The 16,954-nt window shown below is 37.9% G+C and overlaps 1 protein-coding gene across 1 annotated transcript in view; it reads right to left on the bottom strand.

The window, feature by feature from the left end:
* Positions 1–412: 412 nt before the first annotated feature.
* LOC124605367 (acyl-protein thioesterase 1) overlaps positions 413–16,954 on the bottom strand; it is a 141,608-nt gene continuing 125,066 nt past the window's right edge. Inside the window, exons 6-7 of the mRNA XM_047136996.1 lie at positions 11,907–12,071; positions 413–2,842 (exon numbers count right to left, since the gene is read on the bottom strand). Coding sequence (XP_046992952.1) covers positions 2,792–2,842; positions 11,907–12,071 — 216 coding nt within the window. The 3' untranslated portion in view covers positions 413–2,791. The remainder of the gene's footprint in view (positions 2,843–11,906; positions 12,072–16,954) is intronic.

Here is a 16,954-nt window from a genome sequence, read left to right as displayed (position 1 = left end):
TATTATTCTTTCATCCATCCTCCATTCCCCTCTGCAACCAGGTTAGATGATCAAGTTGCCTTTTCTGTGTAATAGCTGATAGAGATCTATGCTTTTGTTTAATACTTTTCATTATCTTGTAGAAGGAAGTCCTACACTGTATACTACTTAACTATTCATCTTTACTATCATCAAGTGCCTTTACTACAATGTTTTTCACAAACCAATTTCCTGTTCCGTCTTTGCCAAACACCAGCCTTATCAAATGCTTTCAAGTGCCTGAAAAAAATTTTTTCTTTCAGTCAATATTGACCTCTTGTTGAAACTATCAACCTGCTACTCAACCACAGCTGTGCTTTTCCTCACTGAGTTCTGAAAAGAGCTTAATGGGTGTTAGGGATAATGAATAGCACTCCAAAAAATACATAACATATTTACAGTAGTGTTCTTACAAGTCTATAAAAATTACATATTTATTTATTTATTGCTCCTTTACATTTTCTCTCCTGCTCTGGCACACCTCTCAGTTAACAAGTCAGTTACATATAACAATGTACTAACATTACTGACAAAATCTTTTAATTTGTAATACTAGAACAACTTTGGAACAAAATTTTAAGAACAATAATGTAAACATATAGTACAGATCACAGCAACATTTTTTTGTTTTTTACTTACAAGGCAGATGTTAAAATTCTGCTGAACACAAATGTTGATACACAAACACGAATTTTATTAACAAATAATTTTGTAACATATGAAAGCCACAAAATCTTACAAAAATGGATAAATTTACATGAAGTAGTTTGTTGAATGAAGTTTCTCATGAAACAAGTGGCACTAATAAATTCATGCTATACAAAAAATGCAATTAATGACAATTACGCCAGCACTTACAACCCTGCCGTGGTAATTATGTCCACAGAAACATACACCTACTGACAAACAATGAATAAATTTACTAAATGTGCTTGTTGACTACCAACTTACTCAGCTAATTAGATTTATGTAAATAATTATAATGTAAGTCCTTAATACTGCAGGTCGATTATAGGCTGTAAAGGCAGGTACATTTGACCGTAATACAGGAATATGTAAAAAGACTCAAGGTTCAGTCAAATGGGTCTACTGATTCTTTACAAAAAGCAATATCTAATCACCCTGAAGTGCCAGGAAAGTAAATAAATAAATATTGTTTAGTGCTTAATTTTGTAGTGTTCCTGAACTAATATTACAATATTACTTTGACAAATATATATTGTAAATAAGCAGAAGTTGCTTACACAGGCATACTAGCATAAAGTACACAGCCAGTATGTTTACTCTAGCTTTCTTGTTTATATTTGGTTTTGTGATAGTGGTCTGTGCACAAATGTAAAAATACAAAGGAATGCTTCATTAAAAGGAAAAATAATTGTGACTAGATTGTGCAGCTTTATTCCAATAACCAGAAACACACTCCTATCTCTGAGCATATGACACACATAACATACCAAGTCAGTGATAGACGGGTGCACAGTTCAACATATTGGCATCAGGAAGTGACACTAATAAGTAAGGCAGCATTGTTTCAATGATCAGAACACACTTTATTTCTGATTTTCTTAAATTCAAAACAGTGAATGGATAAAATAACAACTGTGCATCATTATATAGTGTGCTGTAATGGCAGAATGTTAATGTGAGCAGGTACAGGTGCTCTTAGCAGTGTGAAAGCAAACTCTCAAAACCCCTATGAAATTACTGCCTGACATGTCTTCACTTAATTGTTTTAATGTTTTATGGGCTACCTTCATAATTACATCAAAGAACAACTAAAATTAATGTAACAGTAATAGGAAGACAATTAAGTTGCTTTCTACAACCTTTTTATTACAGCACATGTCCATAATATGACAAATGGGGCAAAATGAGAGGGAGAGATAGGAAATGGTGCACGAACTGTATATTATCTACATTTGATGTTAAAAACTAATTAATTCAACAATTAATTTACAGATCTGATACAAAGTTCCAATGCAATTAAGTTCCATGATTACAATGTTGCAATTCATGGTGTATTTGTACTAAACAATAATAAGTTATATTGTGGTAAAAACAGGCATTACTTTAAATTTCAGAGGCACATATTTAAGAAGTTCACGCAATTTGAAATGCTTGTTAAATATCTATCAATGTATAGCATCACACATTTTTATTTTTAGGTTTCTGCTAGTTCATACTAATGTCCATTTTTATCCAAAATATCAGAAAATTTTAATGTCTCTAAACTACTCATCCCCAAAGAATGTATTAAAAATGATTCATGCCTCAATGAAGTAATGCAATGCTATTTACCTGCTGTATGTACACTGCTGTCTTAAATTCTTCATAGAAATTCTTCTTTTTTTTAATAACTCTACAACAAATATATTTTGTTTTTCTTTTTAGTCACAGGCATTTCCAAAAATACTCAGATATAAAAACTGTGAAATTATACAAAATCATCACTGTAAAAGAATTTGCATTGCAAGATAGTTCTACTTACATATATTTTCAGCAATAAAACTGACTGTAGAATATGTAGCCTAAAGATTCATTTGTCTTAAAACTGGTACGGATGTCTTATGTTCAGTGTCATTTTTGCAAAAACTATGTTGCAGGAGAAGTTATAAGGCTTGAGTTTACTCAGTTCTTCAGAGTTACATTAAAATCCATTCCATAGTATTTCCCTCGCCTGCTGTGTGAAATGTGAAATTTAATACTACATAGTTGTCTCTAGCTGCAGCTTCTGAAAAAATTCATCTAGAGTAATTTGTTTTTAATGGAATCTTCACTGTGGTGGAATTACTTTCTCCAGGAAAGCTTTCAAGTCCAATATTTCCTGTAAGGAAGAAATGACATTAGATTGTTTTTTCTGAAGCAACAAGTTTCAGAAACTACAAATATCAACTACATGAACACCCTCCCATTTACATCATGCTCATGTATGAGTGCAAATTATACTAGCTTAGCACTATGTCTGGAAATAAAATTACCTATGAAGCTATAGAGATGACAACAATACACTATTACTTGGCGTGATAAACTGTACTTCGTCTGCATGGCCTCACCACTGTCTTTACAGTTGAGAAAAGAGAAAGGAGATGATAGGAATCCGGTGTTGATCAAGTACAGTTGTAAATACTGAGCTATAAATCACAGTCTAAGTAAAGGAATTGTCAATTTGCCAAGACAATAAAATTTAAGATTTATTTCTATGTGGCTTGTGATGTTTCAATGGCAGTATCTGCACAATTATTGTATGTTGTGAGATCGCGATTCTCATCGCTTTGTGATGAAGCAAGCTGGGATCTCTTTACTTCCTCTCTTGTTTTGCCACCTGCCTCCTTAAATTCATTTTTGACTTATTACTATTAACATACATGAGTATAATCTACATTTTCATGAAAGAGAAAAGCTGGCCCTCAGTCATAAAGAATATAGCAGCAGATCTAATTGTATACTTAGTTTTGTGTATCTAATCAATTTCCTAATTTATTTTGACCGTTCCTAGTTAACATCTTTTGTTATAGGGTGAAATCAGCAAGTGTTTCGTGACTTAAATGCTGTTGTTGACTTATAAACAAATATAAATTCTGTACTAGTTATAAATATTTAGAAGAAGAACTACTATCAGTCTTAAAGTATTTATTTGGCTCTATTCGAAAACAGGTTAGCAAAGCCAGCCCTTAATTAATTCCAAAATAATTACCAGGTTTGTCGAAAGTATTGTTTGCATAGGTTAACCCTTGTAGCACAAGAAACTGTTAAAAAAAAGGAATTTTTCTATATATCCAGTTAACTGAATGAGTTATATTTTAATTGTAATTTCTGTAAATTTAACATTGAACAAAGTATAGTTTCAGTACCTATTATTGTGAGGATATATAAAGGGCCAATTTTTGGTCCCGAGTCAGTAAGTCCATGGCCGATTTTCAGACGAGAAACCTGTATTGGTTATGTCAACAACACTACATCAACTGAATTGTGAAATAAGTGTAACACAAAGAGGTCGTGTGTTAAAATGACAGTGTCTGTTCAATAGTGCCACACTTACTGTATTATTCTGCAAGAACTCTGTGGTTAGGCTTTTACTGCTCATGGATGTTAAATGGTAAACTATTGTAGCAGTATGCTGACATTTGGCTGCAAACTATTAATGAGCCTTATCAAAAGTTAACCAATAGTGAACTGACCATATTAACTGTGTAATATTGGGAGGTTGTGAACAGTGAAAATAAAGAACTGTGAAATGCAACTGTGCAATTTTCGGCTACATTATTTACAGTAGCCAGCGTTGAACTTCTACCCCACATTTTTCAGCCAGTATAACAACGGAGTACATCGACACTGAGGACTATCAACGAAGAAGTAAAGCAGGCGAATGTCGAAACTTGATTGTAGAGTTGTCTCTGCTGCATCGATAACATGTAATGTTAAAACAACAGCTGATTCCTCAAACTGGGGGGCTATCAAGTACGGGGTCTCACAGGGTTCGGTCTTAGGTCCTTTACTGTTCTTGATATACATTAATGACTTACCATTCCACATTGATGAAGATGCAAAGTTAGTTCTGTTTGCTGATGATACAAGTATAGTAATAACATCCAAAATCAAGAACTAAGTGATGTAATGGTAAATCATGTTTTTTCACAAAATTATTAAGTGGTTTCAGCAAACGGACACTCTTTAAATTTTGATAAAACACGGTATATACAATTCCGTACAGTAAATGACACAACTCCAGTAATAAACATAGACTTTGAACAGAAGTCTGTAGCTAAGGTAGAATTCTCAAAATTTTTAAGTGTGTCCATTGATGAGAGGCTAACCTGGAAGCAACACATTGATGGTCTGCTGAAACGTCTGAGTTCAGCTACGTATGCTATTAGGGTTATTGCAAATTTTGGTGATAAGAATCTCAGTAAATTAGCTTACTATGCCTACTTTCATTCACTGCTTTTGTATTGCATCATATTCTGGGGTAATTCATCATTGAGTAGAAAAGTATTCATTGCTCAAAAACGTGTAATTAAAATAATTGCTGGAGCCCACCCACGGTCATCCTGCAGACATCTATTTAAGGATCTAGGGATCCTCACAGTAACCTCACAGTATATATATATTCACTTATGAAATTTGTTGTTAATAATCCAACCCAGTTCAAAAGTAACAGCAGTGTGCATAGCTATAACACCAGGAGAAAGGATGATCTTCACTATGCAGGGTTAAATCTGACTTTGGCACAGAAAGGGGTAAAATATGCTGCCACAAAAGCCTTTGGTCACCTACCAAACAGCATCAAAAGCCTGACAGATAGCCAACTAACATTTAAAAATAAATTAAAAGAATTTCTAGATGACAACTCCTCCTACTCATTGGCTGAATTTTTAGATATAAATTAAGGGGGGAAAAACTTAAACATTAGCATCATGCAATATTTTGTGTAATGTAATATCTTGTACAGACATCTTTTATTAACCTGACACGTTCCACATCATTACGAAGTGTCGTATTCATGATCTATGGAACAAGTATTAATCTAATCTAATCTGATGTCAACGACATCTATTAATATCACATACTGTTGTAACATGAGCTTTTCCTTTAATGTAATGACGATAAAGGCGTAAGATGCGTATGATGCCCCGAAAGGAAAGCTCTGCTGTACTGTTATGATGAAAAAAACATTTACAAGATATGGATTAAGTTCCCTAAGTTTTGGTAAGCATGACATCAGCTGTTGGAGAAGATTAAAATATTTCTCTTACAAAATATATATTGAAAACAAAGGAGAAGACACAAAAACCAACACTTTGCTCACTCTGATACAAAATGTAATGTGCAAATGTATACTTCATCACCAGAAATCAGCTGTCATTTAAATTTCAATGCTTTATTTGGTTGAGAATATCCACTTTGTCAACTGTACAAGGGTGCTTTGATAAGAGAGAGAGAAAAAAAAAACAATGAAAAAAATGTTTGTTTTGTAAACAGCTCAACTTACTTCGACATATTCTCCCTTGAGGGATATACCCCAATGATCCTCCAGCTTTTTCATACCACTGGAAAAACAGCTTTTGTTAAATTATGCAAAATACTCATTGACTGCAACTATCACTTCCTCATTTGATGAAAGTTTCTTCTCAGTGTACCAAATTTTTAAATTAGGAAATGGGAAGAAGTCACTTCGGGCTAATTGTGGTGAATACGGTGAATGAGAAACAAATCCTAAGCCCAATTCATGCACTTTCACCAGTGTTATTGATGATGTGTGGGATGGTGCATTATCCCAGTGAAAGAGCACTTTTTGTGTGCCAACCTCGGTCATTTTTCACCCAATGCAAATTTGTAACACTCCAACTCTAAAGCATAATAAGGTCCAGTAATGGTTCTGCCTCTTTTCATGATATCAATGACAATTATTCCTTGGGAATTCAAAAAAATACTGGCCTTCACCTTCTTCAGTGCACTTTCAGCTGCCTTTCTTTTTCTCTCTCTCTCTCTCTTTTTTTTTAAAAAAAAGGTTTCATCAACAGTCACAATTAGGCACAAAAAGTCTTGCACATTGTGATTAAACATTGCCAGACATTGTGCTGGATGAACTTTTCGTCAACTGTGAGCAATCATGGCACCCACCCCAAACACAGCTTCTTCACACCAAATTCTCTTTGCAGGATATTATGCACTCACTCAGTCAACAGTCTCAATCATCTCAAGAACTTTTATTTGGCAATCTTGTATTACTGTATCATCGATTTTTGTCTAGGGTTTCCTTTGTGGTGACCTTAATTGGACGACTTCATCTTCGGTGCTTGTCCAACCATGTTTCAATTTATTATTCTAAAAGTAAATAGCCTTCAATGATGGTGCAGAGTCCACGTGAAATTCATCCAATTTTGTTTTGATTTGTGCAGCAGTTCAACCCTTCAAATGAAAATGTTTAATAACAGCATGAAACACTGTTTTCTCCATTTTCAATGGCAGTCAATACATTGACCAATTTAGATGGCTGTCAACAATGAGCTGTGTGCTGTACATTATTGAAATTCTTTATACGATCCTTGGAATAATGACGTTTACCAACCATAAGGACACAACAAAAATGTTGCATTCTTTCATGGAAATTTACCAGACTTATCAAATCACCCTCGTATTTATCGCTAACAATTCTGGCTACTCCTCTATTCTGCACCTGTTAAAATGGAATGGCTCTAGCATTTTTTTTTCCAACTTCAAACTTTATAAGTATTAGCCTATCTAGTTTAGGTTACGCAGAGTTGTTATTTTGCTGTTTGGTTTACGACAGAGAAACTGATGCCTTAGCACACATTTATGCTGATCAGCACAGAATACTTACATTAAGCACTTCTAATAATTTTTTCCTACCTCTCTCAAAATACTCTAATTCTTCTCACTGTATGTAATGTACTCAATCTATATTTTATACAGTCATTTTATACTTCTCCAGTACCTTATATACATATAGTCACCTTTTCCATCAGCTACTTCTCTTTTATTTATCAATTTACATAAAAGATTACCAGTAAGCATTCAAGTATGTCTGAATGCATTTTCTGTTCTAGCTTTCTATGGGAGTTGGAACTGTAAAAGTAGCAACTATTCATTTACAACTTATACAAGATATAACCTGTTGCCAGCAATTTGGGGAAGTTGTAAGATACCCTTTGCAGTGCCAGTTGTGTTGATAGTGTGAGTGTAGCAGACTGTTGTCTGACGAAACTCTGTACCAGTTCTGAAATGAATGCCATGAAGTACTTCCTTCAATTTCAGAATCAAGCTGAGGTTACATGGAACCTGCAAAATGACGGGCAGATCCTGCAGAAAGTGTTTCCACATTTTTCTCTAACCTGGCTGTAGGGTGTGTTCTAAAATTGAACAGCCAAGAGAAAGAAACAGCAACACTTTGTGCAGCACCCACCCAACACTTTGCAGTATTTGGGGTGCACCTGGTGCAAGTTGTGGTTGATTTGTTTGATCAATGAAACCGAAAAATGCTGTTCAACCCATAACACACTCCCTGGACTTTATTGCTAGACTTCAAATTGATCCTTTAACTTAAGAAAGCACTTTATGGCATTTTTTCCAGAAATGTTACAGAGATTCATCACGCAATAGACTGCTTGACTCACACAATTAACACTAGTAGTGCTGTTAAAGGTATCCTACGACTTCCATATTGCTGGCAGTAGGTTATACACAATGCTAGCGACTACTCTGGAGGACAGTACAACTTTGTTTAAAACTTGCACAAAATAGGTACATTCATTTCAAAGTTGCCACTAGTACAGTTTCAACCACAGTATATATCCATATCTATATTCATACTCTACAAATTACTTTGAAGTGCATGGCAGAGGGTGCTTCCCACTGTACCCGCTATTACAGCTTCTTCCCATTCCATAAACACATGGAGTGTGGGAAGAATTACTGTTCAAATGCCTCCATGCACACTGTAATTAAACTAACTTTATCCTCATGATCCCTACAGGAACAATACATAGAAGGTTGTAGTGTACTCCTACATTTATCATTTAAAGGTGGTTTTTCAACCTCTGTGAGTATGCTTTGCAGGACAGTTTGTTTCTACCTTCAGGTGTCTGCCAGTTTAGTTTCTTCAGCATCTTTGTGACACTCTCCCACAGGTCAAACAAACCTGTGCTATCCTCCTCTGTATGTGTACACTATCCCCTTTCATCCTGCTGGGACCAATATTCTAGGATGGGTCGCATGAGTAATTTGTAAGCCAGAAAGTTACTTCTACAACTGTCAATGACTCTACATCTAAGGTAACATGCTGTGCATCCTCCCTACAAAGAAATCCTCGATCCAGCTATATGATCGTACCTTCTATGATAAGCATAGGTGTTGTACTGAGTTTAATGCTTTTTGGAAATCAAGAAATACTGCACCTACCCAACTGCCTTCATCCATAGCTTTCAGGAGATCACGTGAGAATACTGCAAGTTGGGTTTCACACTATCAATGTTTTCAAAATACTTGGTGGTTGACATGGAGGAGGTCAATTTCATTTGATGCAACTCATTATATTTGGGCTCAGAATATATTCCAGGATTCTAAAACAATTGGATGTCATGGATATTAGACAACAGTTTTATTTACCATTTCTTCTACCCTTCTTGTATATGACTGTGGCCTGTGCTTCCTTCCACCTATGAAGCACAGTCTTTTGTTCAAGAGATCTATGACAGATTATGGTTAAAAGAGTGGCTTACACAGCCACAATCTTGGCACAAAATCTACCAAGGAATCCAATGGGCCCTGGGACTATTTAATTTTTGCGGTATCAGCTGTTTCTCAACACCACTGACGTTTTTATCTGTGTCACTCATCTCTGCAGAGGTGCAGATAGTAAATTGGGACTACTCTTGAATTTTCATTCATAATGGAATATTTGAAAACAGTTCACTGGTTCTGCTTTTGTTTTGCTACCCCTAAGTTCTGCCCCATCTCCTCCATGAGTATCTGGATACAAACTTTGGTACCTTTATACACAATCAGAATTTCTTTGAGTTTTGTGAGAGATCTTTCGATAATATTCTGCGGTGGTAGAGATTTAAGGCTTCATGCACTGCCCAATGTGTTTTACTCAGCATCTCCCTTACACTCTGTTTTACACCTACTATGCAGTAGTCTGTTCCCTTACAGTGATTGTGTACCGTGGAAAATTCTTCCCATCATGAACTATTCTCCCAGGTACGTATCTATGAAGTGCCTGGTCACCTATTTTTCTGAACATGGTCCACAGTTCTTCTAAATGCTCTTCTCCAGAGCTAAATACTTTCACAAGTTTCTTACGAGATATGCTGTTACTATCTCTCTATCTTGTCCACTGAACACACAAATCATCCTGCCTGTTTCAGTTGCCCTTTGTACTTTGGTAAGCATTGTTTCTACAACTGCTTACAGTCACTAATAACAGTTTCTATGTGGACATCTTCAAAGACGCCAGTCTATATGTTGCTATTTGGTTTAAAGTATTTCCATCATGAGTGGGCTTCCAAACAATCTGTTCCATGTGGTTATCAAAAAATGCATTTATTACTGTTTCACAGAATATCTCATCAAGCCCCCCCCCCCTTATAAAACTGTAATCTTTCCATTTGATTGCTGGATGATTGAAGTCTCTTCCAGCGATGACAGTACGATAGGAGAAATTCGTACTAACGAACTTAAGTTAATTCCCTTAAGTGTTTGCTTACATCTGGAGGTGAATTTGATGGTCAACAGAAGAATAGTTTATGCCAATCCACAATACTGGGTCTTTTCCTGACAATTTCACATTCAGTTTGAATTTCTATCCCACTGGATCTGAGTTTATCAACTGTGACAAATACACACTTCCATTTATCATTAGCCTATCATTTCAATATATTCTTAAATTTTCCCGGAAACTCTCATCCTATAAATTTTTGGTTTTATTTAGCTTTCTGTGCCTTGTGATATGTGAGCTCCACTGCTTGTTACACGAGGTTCAAACTCTGGCACTTTGTTGTCAATGCTTTGGTGGTTTGTCACTAGCATTTTAATACTCTTATCTGTAGATGGTATTCCTTTAGATCCTTTACTGACACTTGTGGTTCCCCTGCAGCTATTATTATCTGGGCTGGATGGAGGATTAACCGATCTAAAAGAAACCTCATGTGCACTCCACAAAGAGCCAGCTACATCACTAGCAGCCTCTGATGTGTATTGCACATCTGACCCACTTAAGGGGACCTTCCACTTTGTAACACAATGGCACATTTCCAGAAAGTAGCAGCCTAGCTTGTCACAGAACCTTAGAAGTCTCTGGTTCAATTCTTTCACTTGACTCTGAACCAGTGTGCACGACCAGTTCTGGGGAAAATTCCGTAAATTGTGAGCTTCGATGAAACACCATTAGCAATAAATTATAAAAGAGCAGTGAGCAACCTTTGCACTTGAATTCTGTTGTACTTTGACACATAACCAAGCTTACGTCGTGCAAAACCAGATGCACATTTGGCTTTGTTGAGTTACGCCAACTTGATTAAAAATATTTATTAAAACTGCACCAATATGCCATCACAAGTATTTCACATAAAGTATCAAACAGAGCAAGCCCAGTGGTTAATGCACTAGACCCTGGTTCATGAGCAGTATGGCTCAAACCCCTTACTGGGGATCCAAACTCAGGTATCCTGTGGTTTCACTGAAATGCGAGTGCCAGTTGCTTTCTTTGGAAAGAAAACAGCTGACTTCCTTCCCCCTACTTGCCCTATCTGAATTTGTTGGTGGTCTTTAATGACCTTAGCACTTACACAATGTGAAATCCTAAGCTTCCTTCCTTTTCCGTATTTATATAAGATATCACTTGTTTGGGAGTGTACGAGAGAGAGAGAGAGAGAGAGAGAGAGAGAGAGAGAGAGAGAGAGAGAGAGAGAGAGAGAGAGAGAGAGAGAGAGAATTATCAATGATGGTACGGAATGAGTCACAACATGCAATGGTCACTGGTGATCACTTGCCAAAAAATTTCACACACACATATACATGAAAGCGCACGTGCACACACATAATGAAATTATCTTAAATATATCCAAATTAGGTTTTAAAATGCAAATTATTGGATTCTGACTACCATTTATCTATTTATTACCATTTCATAATATATATCTCTTGTGGCCTAACAAAAAACCAAGAAACTAAATTCACAACATAGGTTATTTCCATGCTCAAACACTGTCCATTTACTCACAATTATTGAAAAATTAAAGCTATTACTGTCCCAGGCATTAACCCTTTGCATATCACTGACTAAGTTCTCTAGTTTAATTATTGGCAGTAATATATTTCTCACATATCTATTAAATATTTTCATACATATAATAAATAATGACAGTTACCTCATCAGACGATGAGTGCATCATTCCTCGATATGTCTTGAATTCAATTTGTCTAAGGAATTGTTTCAAGAGAGAAGCAGTCATCTGCCCCCATTTATAAGGTACAATGGGATCACAGTCTCCATGGCATTGTATATAAGGAATATCTTTGTTCGCAACAGCTGCCTGCGTAAAAGCATTAAAAAACAGAAATATTTTCATTAGTTGTTCCTGTGGTTTTATGGAAAATTAAAATGTATATTGGATGCCTAATCTTTCCCACAAATTACTTAAAATATACTATAAAAGAACAAACAATCTTTGACAAATTGCTTATTTCTATTAAATGATACCAATGCACTATACAGTGCTTGACAGAAAAATTGTACAGGATGAAAGAATACTGAGAAAGAATAATACAAAAATACTGTTCAGAATAACACATTAATAATTTTGTCAAGAAAGTACAATATGATAGAAGACGTCTTGTAGTACACAAAGGGCTGCATTTCAAAAGTATCTACATAACACACTAGTCTTTAGAAATATAGTCTATCATCAGTGGCAAATACTTCTGAGGTGTAACTCATGGTGTACAATAAGAGTTCCTTTATTAAATACAAGTTGCAGAGCACCTAATAAACAAGATATTTACAGTAGTTTGTTAGTTTCTTGTTCCATAGATCAAATTAAAGACAAACGTTACGAGGTGGAATGTGTCAACAGAACAAACACAGGATATTTACATACAACTAAAAAAATAAAAATAATATTTACATGGTTACAAGCTGGCCATTTACAATTTTTTCTTTGAAAATGACTGATTATCTCTCCTTAAGAATTCCTCTATTGTATAGGCAGAGTTGTTATGGAGAGACATTTCTAACCAACATTTGAAAATACACTGGAAAAAGTGCACCCTTTTAGAGGTCTCTAATTGACTCACCCTTTTAGGGGTTTCTAATTCACTCAAGATTTATTGTTGCAACAGTGCATATAGAGTACATGTAACAATTAAATTTACATATCAACAGCGTAAGCAGTTCTGAGGCATCAGATATTGACCCATGCTGAAACACCCATATTAGTACGTGTTATAGCCTCCACTGGCAGCTATGCAGGTGCCAACTCTGGCATCCAGTCAGTTGTACAATGGTGAATACTGTCCTGGGATATATTATTCTGCACCTGCTCGACCTGTTCATGCAGTTCTGTAAGCATTGTTGGCTGACAAGTCGCATGAGTCACTTCTCAATCTGTCATATTCCACACATCTACATCTACATCTACATTTATACTCCGCAAGCCACCCAACGGTGTGTGGTGGAGGGCACTTTATGTGCCACTGTCATTACCTCCCTTTCCTGTTCCAGTCGCGTATGGTTCGCGGGAAGAACGACTGTCTGAAAGCCTCCGTGCGTGCTCTAATCTCTCTAATTTTACATTCGTGATCTCCTCGGGGGGTATAAGTAGGGGGAAGCAATATATTCGATACCTCATCCAGAAACGCACCCTCTCGAAACCTGGCGAGCAAGCTACACCGCGATGCAGAGCGCCTCTCTTGCAGAGTCTGCCACTTGAGTTTGTTAAACATCTCCGTAATGCTATCACGGTTACCAAATAACCCTGTGACGAAACGCGCCGCTCTTCTTTGGATCTTCTCTATCTCCTCCGTCAACCCGATCTGGTATGGATCCCACACTGATGAGCAATACTCAAGTATAGGTCGAACGAGTGTTTTGTAAGCCACCTCCTTTGTTGATGGACTACCATTTTCTAAGGACTCTCCCAATGAATCTCAACCTGGTACCCGCCTTACCAACAATTAATTTTATATGACCATTCCACTTCAAATCGTTCCGCACGCATACTCCCAGATATTTTACAGAAGTAACTGCTACCAGTGTTTGTTCCGCTATCATATAATCATACAATAAAGGATCCTTCTTTCTATGTATTCGCAATACATTACATTTGTCTATGTTAAGGGTCAGTTGCCACTCCCTGCACCAAGTGCCTATCCGCTGCAGATCTTCCTGCATTTCGCTACAATTTTCTAATGCTGCAACTTCTCTGTATACTACAGCATCATCCGCGAAAAGCTGCATGGAACTTTCGACACTATCTACTAGGTCATTTATATATATTGTGAAAAGCAATGGTTCCATAACACTCCCCTGTGGCACGCCAGAGGTTACTTTAACGTCTGTAGACGTCCCTCCATTGAGAACAACATGCTGTGTTCTGTTTGCTAAAAACTCTTCAATCCACCCACACAGCTGGTCTGATATTCCGTAGGCTCTTACTTTGTTTATCAGGCGACAGTGTGGAACTGTATCGAACGCCTTCCGGAAGTCAAGGAAAATAGCATCTACCTGGGAGCCTGTATCTAATATTTTCTGCGTCTCATGAACAAATAAAGCGAGTTGGGTCTCACACGATCGCTGTTTCCGGAATCCACGTTGATTCCTACATAGTAGATTCTGCGTTTCCAAAAACGACATGATACTCGAGCAAAAAACATGTTCTAAAATTCTACACCAGATCGACGTCAGAGATATAGGTCTATAGTTTTGCGCATCTGCTCGACGTCCCTTCTTGAAGACTGGGACTACCTGTGCTCTTTTCCAATCATTTGGAACCTTCCGTTCCTCTAGAGACTTGCGGTACACGGCTGTTAGAAGGGGGGCAAGTTCTTTCGCGTACTCTGTGTAGAATCGAATTGGTATCCCGTCACGTCCAGTGGACTTTCCTCTGTTGAGTGATTCCAGTTGCTTTACTATTCCTTGGACACTTATTTCAATGTCAGCCATTTTTTCGTTTGTGCGAGGATTTAGAGAAGGAACTGCAGTGCGATCTTCCTCTGTGAAACAGCTTTGGAAAAAGGTGTTTAGTATTTCAGCTTTATGCGTGTCATCCTCTGTTTCAATGCCATCATCATCCCGGAGTGTCTGGATATGCTGTTTCGAGCCACTTACTGATTTAACGTAAGACCAGAACTTCCTAGGATTTTCTGTCAAGTCAGTACATAAAATTTTACTTTTGAATTCACTGAACGCTTCACGCATAGCCCTCCTTACGCTAACTTTGACATCGTTTAGCTTCTGTTTGTCTGAGAGGTTTTGGCTGCGTTTAAACTAGAAGTGAAGCTCTCTTTGCTTTCACAATAGTTTCCTAACTTTGTTGTTGTACCACGGTGGGTTATTCTGGTCCCTCACAGTTTTACTCGGCACGTACCTGTCTAAAACGCATTTTACGATTGCCTTGAACTTTTTCCATAAAGACTCAACATTGTCAGTGGCGGAACAGAAATTTTCGTTTTGATCTGTTAGGTAGTCTGAAATCTGCCTTCTATGTCTCTTGCTAAACAGATAAACCTTCCTCCCTTTTTTTATATTCGTATTAACTTCCATATTCAGGGATGCTGCAACGGCCTTATGATCACTGATTCCCTGTTCTGCACATACAGAGTCGAAAAGTTCGGGTCTGTTTGTTATCAGTAGGTCCAAGATGTTATCGCCACGAGTCGGTTCTCTGTTTAATTGCTCGAGGTAATTTTCGGATAGTGCACTCAGTATAATGTCACTCGATGCTCTGTCCCTACCACCCGTCCTAAACATCTGAGTGTCCCAGTCTACATCTGGTAAATTGAAATCTCCACCTAAGACTATAACATGCTGAGAAAATTTATGTGAAATGTATTCCAAATTTTCTCTCAGTTGTTCTGCCACTAATGCTGCTGAGTCAGGAGGTCGGTAAAAGGAGCCAATTATTAACCTAGCTCAGTTGTTGAGTGTAACCTCCACCCATAATAATTCACAGGAACTATCCACTTCTACTTCACTACAGGATAAACTACTACTAACAGCGACGAACACTCCACCACCGGTTGCATGCAATCTATCCTTTCTAAACACCGTCTGTACCTTTGTAAAAATTTCGGCAGAATTTATCTCTGGCTTCAGCCAGCTTTCTGTACCTATAACGATTTCAGCTTCGGTGCTTTCTATCAGCGCTTGAAGTTCCAGTACTTTACCATGAAGTTCCAGTACCTTACCATGTAGTTCCAGTACTTTACCAACGCAGCTTCGACAGTTTACAATTACAATACCGATTGCTGCTTGGTCCCCGCATGTCCTGACTTTGCCCCGCACCCGTTGAGGCTGTTGCCCTTTCTGTACTTGCCCAAGGCCATCTAACCTAAAAAACCGCCCAGCCCACGCCACACAACCCCTGTTACCTGTGCAGCCGCTTGTTGTGTGTAGTGGACTCCTGACCTATCCAGCGGAACCCGAAATCCCACCATCCTATGGTGCAAGTCAAGGAATATGCAGCCCACACGGTCGCAGAACCGTCTCAGCCTCTGATTCAGACTCTCCACTCGGCTCTGTACCAAAGGTCCGCAGTCAGTCCTGTCGACGATGCTGCAGATGGTGAGCTCTGCTTTCATCCCGCTAGCGAGACTGGCAGTCTTCACCAAATCAGATAGCCGCCAAAAGCCAGAGAGGATTTCCTCCGATCCATAGCGACACACATCATTGGTGCCGACATGAGTGACCACCTGCAGATGGATGCACCCTGTACCCTTCATGGCATCTGGAAGGACCCTTTCCACATCTGGAATGACTCCCCCCAGTAAGCACACTGAGTGCACATTGGTTTTCTTCCCCTCTCTTGCTGCCATATCCCTAAGGGGCCCCATCACGCGCCTGACGTTGGAGCTCCCAACTACCAGTAAGCCCAATGCGACCGCCCGGATCTTGCAGACTGAGGGGCGGGCAACCTCTGGAACAGGACAAGCAGCCATGTCAGGCCGAAGATCAGTATCAGCCTGAGACAGAGCCTGAAACCGGTTCGTCAGACAAACTGGAGAGGCCTTCCGTTCAGCCCTCCGGAATGTTGCTTGATTGGAGACAAGTCCAGAGATTGTGCTGGCTGGGAAGTTGCTGCATATTTTGCAGAGTGCATCGAGTTTCATGGGCAGTGTGTGGGCAAGGATTATCCTATTGGAATAACACATCACCTTCCTGTTGCAAAAACAGCAAACGAATGGGTCTAACAACATTCTG

The sequence above is a fragment of the Schistocerca americana genome, chromosome 3 (assembly GCF_021461395.2).
Source record: "Schistocerca americana isolate TAMUIC-IGC-003095 chromosome 3, iqSchAmer2.1, whole genome shotgun sequence".
In the NCBI taxonomy this organism is placed as follows: domain Eukaryota; kingdom Metazoa; phylum Arthropoda; class Insecta; order Orthoptera; family Acrididae; genus Schistocerca; species Schistocerca americana.
Note: the sequence above shows the minus strand (reverse complement) of the source record. Positions and strands in the feature narration are given on the sequence as shown.